Source organism: Chamaea fasciata, unplaced genomic scaffold, assembly GCF_029207755.1.
Source record: "Chamaea fasciata isolate MVZ Bird 193981 ecotype frontalis unplaced genomic scaffold, bChaFas1.0.hap1 SCAF_3, whole genome shotgun sequence".
Classification (NCBI taxonomy): domain Eukaryota; kingdom Metazoa; phylum Chordata; class Aves; order Passeriformes; family Sylviidae; genus Chamaea; species Chamaea fasciata.
This window is the reverse complement of record NW_027094088.1, coordinates 33,745,194-33,762,455: the sequence shown is the minus strand read 5'-3', so window position 1 is coordinate 33,762,455 and position 17,262 is coordinate 33,745,194. Positions and strand designations below refer to the sequence as shown.

Sequence of the window (17,262 nt, the reverse complement as noted above, 5' to 3'; positions counted from 1 at the left end):
TTCTTAACCACAAAGTACTGATATATTTCACAGGGATGTAGCAAAGATTAATACAGTAAGAATCATGAAATAAATATTTTGGTAAAGGGAACCATACAAGGACTGTAAGAAGGTACAATACATTTAATCTGTTTTTTTTTTCTCTCTTTTTTTGGCCCTTAAATGCATGAGCAAGAACTTAATCATGTATGATCTGTAAGAGACCTATGTTAAGCAAATCACAACCCTCAAAAAATTAATCACTGGTCTAACTTGACTGAAGTTAATGAAGCTGCATCCACTTAAACCCAATGGTGAATTTAGCCTTGAGTGCTGTTTTAACTCTCCCCCTTCCAACAGGAAGTTATTATGGTAAATTCATTTCAGCTCTAATTGTGTAAACAGATATTGTCTATATGAGCTGTCTCTAACAATTTACACATACTTTTGACTAATAGATGTAAGAGAGGTTTTCTAAAGCACACAGTTACCAGTTTCTTCTTATGGAATTTGAATGCTTGCAATACCTGAGCCTGTAAACAGAGATCTAATTTGTTTCAGATTAGCTTTTCGAAAAACTATTATCAAGGTCACTTTAAGCAGTTTCCATTTAAAAAAGATCTTTCCACTACAAAATCCCAACTATCACGAACACTAACAAAAACTCAATACTGTAAGGTAGTAAAAACTAATTTCACTTAAAACCCAAAGTGAGATTGTTTCAATAATACCATGACAGAAGAAGTTTAACAGCCCATAGAGAAACGAAATAACTATTATTTCTCCTTGTGGCAAAGATGTTACAGCGCAGTGTTAATGCAGGAGACTTCAACAGTCTTCCAGGAGAAAAAGAGAAATCCAGGTAAGAAGATAAGCAGCTCCCAAAACAACATTTGATAAAGAGTAATTTTATATGCCAACCCTTGCTAAGATCAAATCTTCCTAGGATCAAATGTATAAGCTCAGCATGGTGTACATCATTTTAAAAAATAAAGACATGAGTCAGTGAAAATGCCAAAATATTACTGAGCAACTGACAAACTTGTAATTTCAGGACAAGATGCACCCCAATTTGTTTATTTTGCCAAACTGGGTCAACTGTAAAACTGTAAAAACCGAATGAACACCACCTGAACTGTGATGCAGGTCCAGATGAAATGTTGGATAGGACCATCATGTCCTCACTTAGAGGCAAAAAGCACACAAAATTCCAAGTTATAACCATTAAGAAAGAACCTCCAAAATGTACATTATGAATTTTCATATTATTTCAGTAACATATTCATCAAGTGAACCTAAAAATCTTCCTAACATGCTCATTTCACCAAGATAAAATGAATATCATGATTAGTTTTAGGTTCTTTCTTTTTAAAAAAGTTATTTTGAATTAATCTGAACTTGCCCCGCAGTGTAATATTAATGTTTCAAAAAAACCCCCAAGAAAATCATTGGCATGTACAGAGAAAAGCAGTGCTAAAGCTCACATTCTAAGGCCACACATTAGCAATTCACTTGGGACAGGTGGAGCAGCATGCTGGAACAACAGTGGAAAAAGCTTCACACTCCTAAGCAATTCTGTTCCTAAAGAGCAAGCACACAACATAGCAAAATTTGTCCACAGGAATCTCTAGCACTAACAGCATTTCACCTCTACACTTTCCGTATCAGTTAGCCAGACAGTTTTGAAAACATCACAATTATACTGTAAGTAGATTAATAAAAAAAAAAAAAAAAAACAAAAAAACAAGTAAAAAAATCCTTGGTGCGACAGGCTCTCGAGCAAGGAAACATTTCAAAAGCCTTCTGGATAAAGACCTATGATGAGACACACAAACACATGCTGAGTGAATTTAAGTCAGCAGAACATACTCACCCGAATTCAATGAAGAGAAATAAACAGAAAAAGCATCTATCGGAATGTTTGTGCTCCTGCCCACAGAGGTTTAATCGCACTTTTTTTTGCACGCACAGAAAAAATATTTGCAGTAAATTTACTGCTGATGAAAGGTGCCAGATTGATAGCCCTAGGGACTGAGATTCTCTGTACAGACAGATAAAGCACAGAGTGAGAAAGTTTGTAACCCTGCCAAAAAGCCTTATAATACACAGCTTACGCAACCATCTTCACACTACAGAACCCTTCACCTCTCCATGGAAAATGTCAAAAATAATGCTTAGTGTTCATTAGAAGGGAAATAAAACATGGACACTGTTGTTAGCATCATCAGGGACGGGATTCAAGGCATCAGATCATTTTAAAAATGTTTATTTTTATTCTGAATGGTTCTTTTGTCAGCTGTGAACTTTGCTGCAGTGTTTGTAAGGCTGCAAAGTCAATCTGCACCTGGTATGAAAAAGCTTTCCTATTAAACAGCATGGAATTACAAAAGAAAAATAGCAAAGGAGTGGTTTAACTTTTTTATTCAAATAAGCTTATTCTAGCATACATGACCACACACCTAGTGCTCAGAAACTATCTCAAAGGAGAACTGACTTGATAGTTTCACTTAATTGGTACCTAGGTAGTCATTTTCCAGTGATCTGCACAATTGATCTAACAGATTTTTAATGGACACTAACTCCCTATTAATCAGGTTTTCAGCACTAGGCTGGAATCTACACTGTCACATGGAGCAGGCGAGCGTCCAAGGAATCTTGGATTCTAATTTCCTTTGCTACTAATAGCTTGGCCAAACAGCAAAACTCCCCCCACTCCCCTAGCCACTGTCCCCATCCAAATGTCAAGCCATTTTTAATTGCCATGTGGTCATGCAGACAACATGTAAGAAAGCAGTAAGTTAAGGTTTATAGACCATAATGGCTCTAAATACAAAATTGCTGACCTCCTTATACAAGGCAGACTTTCACTTCAAAGGAAGATGTCCAACACAACCTACAGGCTGCAAACTCACTGGCTCTCAAACCAGACTGTGGCATAGGATTAAATGCTACTTCAGTTCTTGGGAGATTTCCTTTGTGGGCTTGGAGTAGGGGACAGCGATAGCTAGAAAATGAGACAAAAAATGCTGCTCTCTGATAGATTAAAAAAAAAAATTCTTCCTAGAAACTCTTTTCCTGAGTGTGCAGTGATTAGAGCACTTTTGAAGAAATCTCTTGCCACTCCTTCTGCTATTTTCCTTGGTCACCAATGAAAGCATTACAACAAAATTATTCAAGCATGCTTAATTAAATAAATGAAAACAATAATTCTGTAGCATCCTGCATCTCAGCAAAGCAGAGACATTTCTGCCAACTCAAGCATGTAGCAGATTATTTTACTTTCACATTACTGAAGTAAATAGGCTTAAGTGATTCTTTCGGCTTTTTTGTAGGGCCTTCTTTCATTTCTGTTGAAAGCTTGTTCTAAAATTCACATTAGAGGTGGTACTTGGTAACATGTAAACCTTTCAAACTTAATCTGTATTCTGAGCCTTTAGAGGAGAACCTAATGATAAGTATCCACTAGGAGGACAAGGAAAAAATACCATCATGCAAATTTCCATTCACATACTCATTAGGTTCTTTTTGCACAAGACAAAAATTCTGCCAAATTTGTACTTAAAATGAAGTAAGGGCATAAGAGTTTGAAAATCTGAGAATGGGATCCAGGAACTTCTGCAATTTTCACCCTTACTTAGAAATGATTGCCAATATTTACAATGGCTAAGTGGTTAATACATACCAAAATAATACTAAAAGACTAATGTTTTAATATTAACTTGAAAAATAAGCTTCAAATTGAGCCAAATAAAGGTAAGTGCAAAAGGTACTGAGAACCATTGAAAAAACAAATCAAATCTCTTTATTGTCTTTTTGACCCATACAACTAATGAGCTCTTTTGCTTCAAGCATTGACTGGAATCCAATCAAACAGGTAACCCTTTTGATTCCCTCTGAGTTATTTCAGGAAACAATAATTAGGAGAAAACAATTTCAGAGCACTCAACAATGCACATAAATTACAAAGACATAGGGCTGTATGAGGTAAGACTGTAAATTCAAATATTTGCATGTGGTGATAGCTGGATAAAACTAGGAAACATATGCCACAATCAGCCATCAATGTAAAAATAACTGTTCAAATGCCCCTGTGATACACTTCAATGTTTAAACAATCCTCCACATTGTAATATCTAAATTTAAAAAAAATGTACAAAACTTACCATTTTCCTATGGTTTCAACAGTTTGTCAAAGATAATGACCAGGTCATAAAGAGGTAGTCCTTCACACATGAAAGATTCAGCATATATCTGGCAGTTCTAGCAGGGGGGAAAAAAAACCCAAACCATGAGTTTAGCCCATAGAGACCTGTGGTTCAATCCAGGCAAGCACTAAGCTAAAGTAAATAAAATAACGAAGAAAAGTGTATCATTTCTAGTGTATGAAGACTTGTCAGGACATTTTGTTATTTGGCTTTTATTAGCAAACACTCCTTCAAATAATCTCAGTTGCTCTGAACAGCCCATTCAAAGACGACCCTGGCACTCCTGAGTCCTCCAACTGAAAACAAAAATTTCCAAAATTCAATAATTAAGCTTAAAACTACACCTAACCTTTCTGTGGCCAGAGCTGTCAATAAACTTTGATAAAAAAATGCTGAATTAGGACATTACTAAACATTTGCTCTAAGAAAACCATGTTCTGCTTGATGTTCTAAAAGGCCTACAAATTACTGAATTATCAGACTAATTAGTAAGAGAGGGAAAAAGCTATTAGAACATAAAGTCCAGTTTAAAAATGGATTGAGGTCTATCCCATCATCCAGCTGAACAATCTGTCCATTTCCCTTAAGGCACAGGGAAAACTATTACAGCACTCAGTGTAAAAAAGCTGAGTATTTAAAAATAAATTGCAGATATGAAGAACTGCTTCATTTGCTAAGGCATTTTTCTAAATTCAGCCCAGCCGCTCTTCATGCCACATGAAGGTCCCCCAAAACCAGAACAACAAAGCCTCAATTTTCTATCCCGATATCTGTTTTCAAGCGATATACCAAACAGAATCACTTTGTTTAGTACGTAGGGAAGCGTTAATTTCTCACTTCACAAGCAGAGAAACAAGATACAAGGAATTAAGCAATTTTCAGAAAATCATACATAAAGTCTACTTCTGAACCATTAACCTGAAGACCAGTCGTACCCTGCGATTGCCAGATCTCTCCTGCCTTCTGCACCAAGGGGACGGGCAGCAGGGAAACACGTTTGCGAGGATTCTTTCTCCCTTCCCCCATTACACTGCGGCCACTCACCTGCCACTGACAGGTCTCCGCACAGCATCCCTGAAGGATGAGCTCCTGCTTGGCAGAACTCGAAAACGGTCTTAAACTTATTTCTCGTTCGGGCACTGGGGACGGCGCCGAAAGGACAACGTCACTGCTACCGAAAATTACCCGTTTCGCCTAAACCGTAATTGCAACAAGGAATTGAGCAGAGAGAAGCCGGCACGGAGCGATGCCGGAGATCTGCCGGAGCAGAATCCTGCACCTGCTGAGGGCGGCAGGGCGATAAAAACAACCGAGTCCCGAAGTGACTATTTAGCTGCAGACGCGGAGATCAAAGACATCCGCGAAACACCCAGGCAAACCTCAAACTAAATACGTAGCTCCTGGGACCTCACCGACACCCGGAGCACACACATCGCTCCACGGGCGCCCGGCAGAGCGCTGCCCGCCGGCCCGAGCGCCCTCCCGAGCCGCCTCTGGCCCCAGCCGTGTCCGTGCTCCGCTCCGGGGGCACCGCGCCGGGGCCGGGGGCCGCAGCACCGGCACCTGCCCGGCCCGGCCGAGGCGGGCAGCGCGCCCAGCCCGCCCGGCACCGGCTCCTTCCCGCCGCCCGCCCGGCGGCCCTAACCCGCCCCTAGAGCGCCCGGTGGCGGCCGACACAAGCAGAAGGCAGCGGCGGAGCGCGACACCGGGAGAAACATCTCACCTTCCCCTCCTCTTCCTCCTCCTCCCCCTGCGGATAAGCCGCTGTCAGCTCACCTCAGCTCCGCGGCGGCTCGGGCGGCCGGGACCCGCCAGCCGGCATGGCGTGGAGGCGCGGGGGCTGGTGCTGCCGCAGGCTGCCGGCGGAGCGGGGCGGGCACCATAGAGAGGGCGGGCGGCGGGAGGAGAGCCCTCCGACGGCGGAGCGGAAGCGCGCTGAGAGGCCGGGCAGAGGAGGAAGTGACGCCCCGGTTGCCGCGGCGATCACGTACCCGGAGCTGGGAGCGCGGCGCGGCGATGCTGGCGGGCCGGGCCCCGCTGGGCGCCGCGGGCTGCGGCCGCCTCCTGGCAGCGGGGCTGCGGCCTCTGCTCTGCGGGCTGTCGCAGTGCTGGGTGACGGCGGAGCGGCAGTACCCGGCCCTGCGGGTAGCGGAGCCGGCTAAGGAGAAGAGGGCGGTGCGTAAGGAGCAGCCGAGCAGCCTCGTGGTCCGCCGCTTCATCGCCTGCCCGAAGCTGGCGCGCACCGTGCGGGGCTGCCTGCAGCGTGGAGCCGGCCCCGACCCCCAGCCCCTCCTGCTCGAGTTCGCGCCCGGTGAGCTGCCCCGAGGCTCCGGCGCGCCCCAGTGACCTTGGGGGGGTCAGTGCGAGCTGCCGCCTTCCCCGCCGGCCGTGCTGGCGCCCCGGCCCCGCGAAGGGCTGCTGCTGCTGCTGCGGGAACTGCCTGGAGCCCTGCCTCTCCCGGGATTTCGGGCGGGGGTGGCAGCTGCCTTTCATTCCGGCGCTGCCCCGGCCGGGATCCCGGCTGGGAGCTGTCCCGGACCCGCGTCCCGGCACTCCCGGGACAGCTGAGTGTGGGCCTCGGGGTGAGCCCGGGGGGTACGTTTATGCAGAGCTTGGGGAATGAGTGAGGGAGCAGTCTGGAGGCTTGAGTCACTCGTGTTAAAACTTTGCTGTAAAGTGACCAGAGATGTGATTTTCTGTCAGGTCATACTTTGATTCTGTAGGTGAACTTTATCAGTAAAAGCACACCCAGGATTATGGGCTATGGCAAAACCTCTGCAGTTATCTAACGGTTTGGTTTGGTTGGGGTTTTTTTGTTTGTTTGTTTGGTTTTTTTGTTTACATTACTGCAGAGTGTATTTTAAGGATAATGTGTTTGAGGTTTCACAGTATATAACAGTTGACAGCAGAAAAAGTAATAGAAACATTTGAAACGTTATCTCCAGTGCTGCTCAGTACCTAATTGTAACACTGTGCTTAGTGTAATACAGTGAGAAATCTCGGGCAGGCTGCCTGTAAATAATTTCTCTAACTCTTGTTTTGAAGTGTGTTTAACCAACACAAGTTATCTCCTGTTGAAGGTGATACGTCCTAAGTGTTGTGTTGGGAAAATCACTAAAGGAAATTGCTTAGAAACAAATGGGCACTTCTAAAATTTTTTGTTTGTTTGTTTGTTTGTTTTTTAAATTTTTTTCTTTATTTTCCTACTTCAGGTCCTGGAGTTTTGACTCGATCTCTGCTTGATGCAGGTTTTAGAGTGGTAGCTCTGGAAAGCAGCTTAGATTTTTTTACAGACTTACAGGTATACTTTGGATTTGGTTAGACATTTCTAAAACATAATTAAAGGGAAGATGAGAAATTAGCTTAAATTGTTGTGTAATTGTTGGATCAAAAAGGAATTAGGCAGTGATTGTTGCTTGCAATATCTGACATAATGCCTAATAACAGTATGTAGTCTGGTATTGTACAATGCTGAATGTTTTTTAATTAATTTGGCATTTTATGTACGTAGGAATTTAAGTTCATACATAATCTTTCTATGCATAAATAAGATTTCAAAATACTTGGAGTCATTGTTTATGTTTATGGTTAAGGTTCTGTATGAAGCTGTAAAAAATCTGTAGAAATACTTAGTTATTCTGATTATCTCGCAATTTTATTTAATCTGTTTTCATACAATGGACACTTACATGCGTTGTCCTCTCCTGCTCACGTGGGCTTTGCATGGATTCAAAGGTTCAGACACAGAGCTGCAGAAGTTGCTCTAGAAGGTTTGCATTACAGTGCTGGTTTGGAACCAGTGACTCTCACCTGACTTAAAAAGTGTGTCTTCACACATTTTAAGTCACATGAATCACACAGATCTCCACAGATATGAAGAATTCTTGTTTTAAATTGTCGAAAGAAGCAGTTTGCTTACTTTAATAGTGTGTTTGTATTTTTTTAAAAACATTGCAGAACATCTATTAGTTTAAGCATGTGGTTTAAAGCTCAAGTTGAACAGCACAAAAACTGTCAAAATGCCCTGCACAGTGAAAGGGGCAATCATTTTTATCAGCTGAAAGAAAGAAGCTATTCTTTTTATCAGCCATAAGAAGCAGCTCTGAGGTTTGACTCTTGTTCAATGGGTAACAATTTTAGGTAGTGCTTGAATGCATTTTTTGTTTTGGTTGGGTGTTTTGCAGAACTAGTTATCACATCCAGATTTCTTGAACTAAAGTTATTTTTATTCAGTCCCTAGAGAATAGCCTGGATGGGCAGTTAAAGGTGATTCATGGTGACTTCTTCAGACTGGATCCTTTGACGAAGGGAGCTTTGAAACCACCCGCTGTGTCTTCTGACAAACTTTTTGAAACCATGGGTGTAGCAGCAGTTCCTTGGAGGGCAGGTATATGTTTACGATCCCACATGTTACAAACAGATGTTTGAAGGGTGCATAGGCAGTTTGGCAAAACCTTTGGGATTTGCTGGAGGTATATGTTCTATTTAATACACATGCTAGATTAATGGGTACTGTTTTGTACATTTCAGCTTTACTTAAGATTCATGATGGCTTCAAACCCCCCCCCCCCAACCTCCTTGGCAATATCAGATAATTAGGGTTTTTTTGTCATTTAAAGTTTTAGTCTAATGCAAACTGCGCTTAACTTTGACTAAGGCTTGAATTGTATTCATTCTTGAACAACATGAACTGACAGACTTTCTTCTCCTAATTGTTTGTAGTTTAGACATTAGAATTAATGAGATTGTCTAATACATGCTGCAGAATTTTAAAGATACTTTTAAATGCTATTGTGTGAAACAGATGTTCCATTGAAAGTTTTTGGCATCGTACCACAACAGTTGGAAAGAAACAGACTTTGGAGACTTCTTTTTGCCATGTATGAATGCAGTTCCATATACAGATACGGAAGAGTAGAGCTCAACCTCTTTATAAGTGAAAAAGAGTATACGGTACGTGCAAGGCATTTTACAGGTAATGAAGGTGTAGTGCTTCACAGAACACAAACCCATTTATATTGTGTAATGGTTTTGCTAGTGAATGTTTTTTCCTACCAGAACTTTTAAGTATTGTCAAGTTTCCTATTTGTTTGCTTTATGCAGTGATAGCACTATTAAGCAACATTTTGTTGTCATATAAACACAGATCTTAAAAATGTGAAGACTGGTCTTCGAGAAGTATATGCAGCAGCAGCAGACTAGCTGCTTTCCATTGTAAATTGTGAGGAGATTAAATTCTGTGCCATCCTTTTGCATCAAGTTTGTTTACTACTTGCAGGTAATAGTTAACAAAGACTGAATTCAAAACACAAAAACACACTCGAAGAGGTTTCTGAGTCACTAAATACCAATACAGTGAGATGCACTTGTCCTCTTGAGTTGTTTTGTGTGCAGTACTGAAAAGAATAGAGGCAAAATATAATGATTTACGCTCCTTTTTATGCATGCTCTGTGCACTAAGGTGCAGAGCCTTTTCTGGATTACATACTCCTAATTTATGCTGTCCCAAAGCTCTAGAAGTGTACTTATACTTCAAGGCTGCCTTTCCCCTGCCTCCTCCCCTTTTCCCCATGAAACTGGGAGGTTTGTACGCAGCCATAAACCTTTAATTACTTGAAGTAGACAAGGACTTCCAGTTCTGCCTACACAGTGTTTTGTCTAACACCCCTCTGAAAAAAGTTAAACATCTTAAGTATATTCTTCTGTGAAATGACAGGTTGGACACCACTGAAATACCCACTTGTATGGTATGTTTTAATGGTCAGATTTTTTACTAAATACAGGGCAGCATGTTCATTTAAGGCAGTCTCTGTTTCTTTTTTTTTTTTTTTAATTAACTTTTCTGGTTATAATGTGAACTATGTTGCATAAGAGTTGTGTAGTAAGAGCTATTGGAACCTTCTTTAACTAGGCATTGTTGACTCCTTTTTGTTTGTTGTTTTGGCTTTTTATCATATGACAAGGCTGTGTAAATCTGTTACACGAAGCTCAATATCCCTGCTACAATTTACTTCCTTCCTTGCCCTTTTTGAGAGCAATCACAAGCTTTTTTTCTTGCCCTAAGAGTTGTTTGATTTGTGACATTGATCAGGATGATGACTGTGCAAGTTGCTTAATGTTCAGCGAGGTCACCTGATGTTGTAGTTACTCTGCTTTGTGTGCCTTCTTGGGAATATTATCTTATCAGTGCAAGCTGATAACTCTACCAAAGTTACTGTTTTTATATGAAATCTGATCCTTATTTCTCTTTTGTGTGAATCTTCTCTGCCTTAAAAGGGACCAGAAAGTACATGCTGGAGGTTCATACACAGTTCAGTTATCCAAATAGCTGCTGTGAAGTTCAAATATTGCAATGTTTTCTAGGCCTGTCTTCTGACAAGATATACTAATGTAGCACAAAGCATGTGTTTGAGGCCTAATGTAACTTTACCTTGGAGTTTTAGACTTACCTGAATTTCTTACTGTTTTATATATATATATATGTGCATTTTGCTTAGATAAAGACACAGTCTTGGTTTTTGCAACAAAAATGCTTGCTCTTTGCCATTTTTTTAGGTATTAACAGCAAAGCCTGGGAAGTCAAGGATTTATCAAGCACTTACTGTAGTTGCACAACTAGGGTATGAAATTGAACTACTGCATAAGGTAAGAGTTTTGTACCAGCTGATATGGCCTAATGCTATGGACATGCATTTAGAAAAGGGTTTATAGTGGTTTACCATTGCAAAGTAATTTGAAGCTAATTTGATGTTTAAATCAGTTGGAGAACTGTTGAGAACTTTTGTGAAAAGCTGAAAGAGTCATGTTTGGCATAAAACTCTTTCAATTAAGCAACATTGTTATTCGCTATGATGGCAGTGTTTGATGCTAGTGAAGTTATGGCAGGACCTCTCTTGATCAGGTACTAAAGGTCTTGGGAGTCTGGGGAGGTCCCTGCTGACTGTAGCAGACCAGGGTTATTCCACATCCTCCTACAAAGAAGAATGTGAGGGAAGACCCAGTGAACAACAGGCTTGTTAGCCCAACCTCAGCACCTGCAACCATAATGGAGTACCAGATTCTACTGGGTACTATTGAAAGGCATTTGAAGAATAATGCACTCAGCAGGCACAGTTAACATGGGTTCACAAAGGAAAGTCTGGTTTAACTCTTCAGACATCCTACTATGGTACGGTCACCTGCCCAGTGGATGAAGGGAAGATGGTGGATGCAATTTTTCTGGATTCTAGGGTGGCTTTTGATACTGCCTCTCAGAGCATCTTTCTGGAAAAGCTGTCCAGCTCTGGGATGAGCGGGTTCAGAGTGCGCTGGGTGAAGAACTGGCTGAAGGGCAGAGCTCAGGAGGGCTGTGCTGAGGGCTGTACACCTGGCTGGCCACTGGTCACCTGGGGCTGCTTGTTGGCTGCAGCTCAGTCTGAGTCAGCAGGGTGTGCCCTGGCAGCCAGGACGGCAAACTGCATCCTGGGGTGCCTCAAACAGCATCATCACCTGGTCAAGAAAGGTGATTGTCCACTGAATTCAGTGTTGGTGCAGCCTTACCTTGAATACTTGGGCAGTTCTGGACCCCACAGTTTTAGGAAGGATGTGAAGGTCCTTGAGTGCATCCAGAGGACAGCAACAAAACCAGTGAAAGGACCAGAAGAGAATGTCCCATGAGGAGCAGCTGACAATTTTGGGCTTGTCTGGTTTGTAGCAAAGGAGGCTGAGGGGTGACCTCACTGCTCTCCACAGCTTCCTCAGGAGGAGAAGGGGAGAGGGAGGTGCTGAGCTCTTCTCCCTAGTATCCACTGATAGGATATATGGAAATGGTTCAAAGCTGTGCCAGGGGAGGTTTAGACAGCATGTTAGCAAGCACTTCTTTACAGAGACGGTGGTCAAACACTGTAACAGGCTTCCTAGAGAGGTGGTCAATGCCCCAAGCCTGTCAGCATTTAAGAGAACATTTGGACAATGCCCTTTATAACATGCTTTAGCTTGGCCAGCCTTGAATTGCTCAGGCAGTTGGACAAGATGATCACTGTAGGTACCTTCCAACTGAAGTAGTCTATTCTATTCTAACAGAATGCTTTAATTCCATAATACATTTGCTTCCTTCCATAGGAACCTTGGTCTTCATTTGCAACTAATTTGAAAAATGGGGGACTGGCAATACCAAAAGCTGTGGTAAGATTGTTGTATACACTTTTTTTTTCTGAAGATGCAGCTAAACTACTTTTAATTAAAGATTAAAGTAACTTTATAGCAGCATTTACAGATGTATTTTTTTAACAACTGTTCCAGTTAAAATTTAAGGCAGCATAGAGATTCATCAACAGTAGAGTGAAGATTTGCTACTATCTTAGGAACTGAAATAAACTAATATCTTTATTGTCTGTGATGGGAAAAATATAGTGAATAAAGAGCATAAAGGAATATGAATAGTTAAAGTATTTTTCAGAGAAAGTTACTGATGGTCACAATTGCCTGCTCGAACAAAACAAGTGTTACCACAGTTACACACAATCAGTAAGCTGCTGGTTTTGATTAAAATAGTTATTCATGTGTCAGTTATAGATTTCATGTGCAAATTAATTGCGGAAAAGCATAAGTCTCCAAACTTAAATCTGAGAAGTGCAGAAATACCTTGCGTAAAGTTATTTACTTCTCTCCTTTGGAGAAGTAATGATGTTCCTTTGTATAATAAAGGAATATTCCTATTTAATTCTGATAATATAAAAACATATTTACATAATATTTTTAAGTTTCACGCTCTGCAGAAGACTGTTATGATGCTGTATTGAGTGTAGTTTGCAATATTTCTGTAATATGTGACTGCCTTATTTGCTCAGTTGTGTTGCTGAAAAGCCATGTAGAGAGTAGAGAGGCCCATCAGGTGGGCTATGCAAGATGTACTTTAGGCACAACTTTAGAAGTACAAATGTCAGATCTAATATATCCATTGATGCCAATACAGAAGTACAATTATTTCAGTTGAAGACTCCACTGCCAGTTTAAAAAAATCCTCATGTTGCAATGTAATGTATTCCTTAGTGTTACCTAATTCTGTCTTTATATATAGGAGGCAGGTCTGATACCTGGCATAGTATAGGAATACAGTAGACCATTTAATATCTTGAAAACTCACATCAAGCCTGTTTTGTTTATTTCAACTAAGAAAGCCCAGTTTTAAAATACAGAAATAAACCCCAAGTGATAGTATGTTTCTTTTCTATTTCCTTTCCTGTTTGAGGCACAGGGAGGTGAAGCCTCATCTTCCAATGAAATCATCTTGTTAAGACTTTTAATAAGAAATGTTACTGGTGCTGAAGATGAAACTCTTAGCTTAAGATATATACTGTCTTAAAAAGTGATTTTTTTCAGTGACTTACTCTGTTTTTCTTGCAGCAGGCACCAAATGACCATTTATGTTTGGTACGACTGACTCCTCAGGAAAATCTATTTACAGGAAGCTTGAAGCCATCAAATGCATCTACCTTTATTTTCATGGTGAAACAGTCTTTTGCTAAACCTAAATCTAGACTTACAGATAGATTAAGGTAAGTAAGGAAGAATTACAGTTTTTATACTTCAGAGAAATATATGAAAATAATAAAATATGTTCCCAAAGCAGTATTTATTTGCAGATGAAATACAGCCTTAAAAAAATTGATTTTTAATTAATCATCAACATGTACAATAGAACATTTAATTTGTGCAACTTATTATACAGCATTTTGGGGACTATTCCTGTCAGGAAGGTTGGCAAGTATTTAGAATGTATATGTGCAGTAAATCCTGTACCTCCAATGGAGCTTAGGTCATGTGTCTGTAGGAAGTTTTCATTTATTTTACAGATACAATAATAAAGCCACCAAGTGTTTTGCAGTTACAGAAATTAAGAGCTGAAAGAGATTCAGCTTATAACAGACATCAAAGTCATGCTAATGGAAACAGATGAAAGGTTATAGAAGGTAGAATGAAGATGTCCTGAAATGGCTGTTATCTAATTAAAAAATTAGGCTTTAGACTTTACCAATTATGCAAGCTATTCACGTTTCTTTATGATCAGTAGATTTCTGTTTCCCAGAAATGGAAGGTGTTCACAGTCTGGAAAGCTTTGACTTCTTGCTGATGAAAATAATGAATATACTTCTCATTTACTTATAGTAGGTTATGAGAATTAATTTCCAGAAAGGGGGAAAAAATAAGCTACTAAATTCCAGTAACTCTCTTAGCAAAGGCAAGTGCAAAGAGCTTTAATGGATTTCTTTCTTAAAGCTCAGTGATATACCTGATCTTCACTTGATTCTTCAGCCAGGAAGTTGAAGACTTCTAATATGCATCTTCTGTGTATTTATACACTCTTTTCCTGTCTGGGAAATAGTTAATGTATGTGCATATTTCTAAAAGGATAGCTTTCATAGCAAAGATATAGATGGGGGGAGGGTGGATACATCTGTTTATGTAGAGAAGAAAATACCTGGGAGGTGTAGGCCACTAGTTCATGCTATACTGAGTCATCCTTGGCTTTAATTTCTCCTGCACTGAAACACTCTTTTAAGGCTATAATGCCTGTTACTGACTTATGCATTTAGGGTAGATGAGGGAGAGAGAGCACCTATCCTGTAATGAGGAGGTTTGTGTGGTTTGGTATTGTCTGTGTGTGCTGGGGGCTTTATTTGCTATTTATGCGTTATGTTAATAGCAGAGGTTTCTTCTTGTTTGCAGTATGGATTGAAAGTAACTTGTGGTGCAAGAAGAGGTTAGCTTCTTCCAGAAGCTGTGAAAGAGTGAAATGGACCTTCAGATAATGTTTCTTGCTTTTTAATTTTTCACAGAAAGAAATGCTCCATTATGATTTTGTTTGTTTGTTTCAGTTCATGGAGTTTGGACAATAGTGGCAGATTACTGAAAGCACTAGAAATTCCCAAAAATGCTGCAATGTGTAACTTGTATCCAGAAGACTACAAGCGACTTTTCGAGGCTCTGCAAAACTCTGATATGTTTGCTGAAACCTTGTTCCATGATGAAGTCTTGACAAGTACAAGGACCATGAACTTATAAATCTAAAGCTTTTGGAAGATCATCTTTGCTTCTGGAAGATTACTTTGATAAAAAGTGATTTAAATAAAATCGGACATACTGTTAGCTAGATGATTTCCTGTCTAAACAGGAAAAATTTAGCAAGTTACAAAAGCCCTTCTACATAGGATGAAAGTAATGAATTCACAGTTACCTGTCACAATCCTGTCTGGAATGGACAAGCTTTGCACACAATCCTATCTGGAATGGACAAGCTTTGCAACTTTTGCAGGAGCTTATTAGCTCCTGCTACTTTTGGATGTACCACTTAAATGCAACTTTTTGTTACACTGTTGATTTATGTTTACAACTTTTGAAAAAAATTAACAGACTAAATTATTATTTGTCTGGTTTTTATTTTAGTGCTTAATGATTTGAATGCCCTTTTGACAGATTCACAAAATACAAAGGTCTTTACAACCACTGAGTCTGCTACATTGTCTGCTTTTCTGAATTTGCAGCCTAAAGTCAACATAATGCTAATAAATTAATAGTGGTATGTTAATAGAAGACAAGGTAATGACAGAGTGATAAAATATTAACTGAGAGTTGCTTAAAATTGTGGTATCCCTGAGGAAAAGTAACAGTTATTTCTTTTGAAAATAACAGGGGCAACCTGTACTAGTTTATAATACAATACACAAACACCTACATGTGTATAGAGATTATTTTAGGTTTGAAAGTCACCAGACTATTCAGTGCTGTATAAATGATTTCAAAAAAAATAAAATCATCTTACCTGAAACCTTTGCCAATATCTTTCTTTAATGTATAATACATGTACTAAAAAATTACTCAAAACCACATGCTATTAAAATTCTGTTTTTACCCATAGTACTCTGTAAGGCAACCTGTTCTTAATTCCTCTTTCTGTTTTACCATTAATCGTTCTGTTGTTGTTCAACAATGCTGAGAGGTTGTAATGTTTCTGTGTTCAATATTGTATCCTCTGGGAAGAGCTGTAGCAAAAAATACATTTCTTTAGCAAACCACTAGTTTATAAAATGCCATTTTGATGAAGGCTGAGCTATTTTCAGGCTGTGGATAACAGCAATGCCCCAAAAAATGCAAACAGAGAACTGCATTTCTTAAGCTTAGTGTGAGGTGTGGATGTGATAAGCATTCATCTCTGTCTTCCTCCAGTAGTTTTGGCTGCAGATGAAAAACTGAGCAGCTTCAGTTCACTCTGCTAGCTAGGCTGCAACTCTTGAAGTAGCTGCTGAGCTTTTCTAATGTTATGATGAAACTTGTAGAAAGGCTGAGACTTAATTTGCAGTCTATCTCAGAGCCTTGCTGGTGTTCTGGTGTAGGTTGTCAAGATTTGAGGCTTCCTTCCTGTTTACATCTCTGACTGTTTCAGAGATAGTCCTTGTTAATTGTCAATGAATGGCAAACTTGCATTAAGAGAAGCAATTCCACCTTTTTCAGTCTCAATAGATGGTAACTGTCTTATCTACTGGTCTACAAGACTGCTGTGTCTCCTGGGCTGATCCCCGCACACCTTGACTCAAAACACCTTGCTCTTGTTGCAGCAAGATGTCTTATACATCCAACATAGCAGGAGAAGTATTCAATGCACAAAATGTAATACCACCACTGCCTAAAATAAATTTCTTCAACTGTGTGCTGACATTTCAAACATGAAATGAAAAAAATATTTTTTTTTTATTTTGGGAAAGCAGCACTTAATGAGCCAATGCAGAGACTAACAGCAGGAGTCTGTAAATGGAAGGAATATTGCATAACTGGGGACTTGAAATGAGATTTAAGGCTCAACAGAAATGCACCATTAAGGCTAAGTGTAAGCAGTGTTTACCCTGATAACAAATGTGAAATGGAGAGAGAAATGCCTGCTATTCTATTAATGATTTAAGTATTCATGGAAAAGATGGAAAAAGTGAAAACTATATGAATAAATACCACAGGGAATGAAAATTAGGTAGGCCTATATATTTGATTAATTGATGCTATCCACTCAGTAATTCCTACTGTTGCAGGATTTTAGCTTTTGTAGGAT

General features: G+C 40.0%; 2 protein-coding genes across 5 annotated transcripts in view; one reads left to right on the top strand and one right to left on the bottom strand.

Moving 5' to 3' along the window:
• CNST (consortin, connexin sorting protein) overlaps nucleotides 1-6,061 on the bottom strand; it is a 46,872-nt gene extending 40,811 nt beyond the window's left edge. The window contains exons 1-2 of one of the 3 annotated variants that reach the window (XM_066178543.1): nucleotides 5,961-6,061; nucleotides 4,143-4,239 (exon numbers count right to left, since the gene is read on the bottom strand). The gene's annotated coding sequence lies outside the window, so the exon portion shown is untranslated. Of the gene's footprint in view, nucleotides 1-4,142; nucleotides 4,240-5,907; nucleotides 5,938-5,960 lie in introns of those variants that run through there. The other 2 variants (XM_066178544.1, XM_066178545.1) reach the window with 2 other exon arrangements.
• A 104-nt stretch (nucleotides 6,062-6,165) lies between these two features.
• On the top strand, nucleotides 6,166-16,058 carry TFB2M (transcription factor B2, mitochondrial). Of its 2 annotated transcripts, none has more exons than XM_066178542.1 (8): nucleotides 6,166-6,495; nucleotides 7,397-7,485; nucleotides 8,418-8,571; nucleotides 8,989-9,137; nucleotides 10,740-10,829; nucleotides 12,285-12,347; nucleotides 13,572-13,720; nucleotides 15,041-16,058. In XM_066178542.1, exons 1-8 carry the CDS (start codon nucleotides 6,201-6,203, stop codon nucleotides 15,225-15,227), a joined length of 1,176 nt encoding a protein of 391 aa, XP_066034639.1. In that variant the 5' UTR covers nucleotides 6,166-6,200; the 3' UTR covers nucleotides 15,228-16,058. The 2 variants fall into 2 exon arrangements, with proteins under 2 accessions (XP_066034639.1, XP_066034637.1); XM_066178540.1 differs by having other exon boundaries at nucleotides 13,569-13,720; nucleotides 15,041-16,057.
• The last annotated feature ends 1,204 nt before the right edge of the window (nucleotides 16,059-17,262 follow it).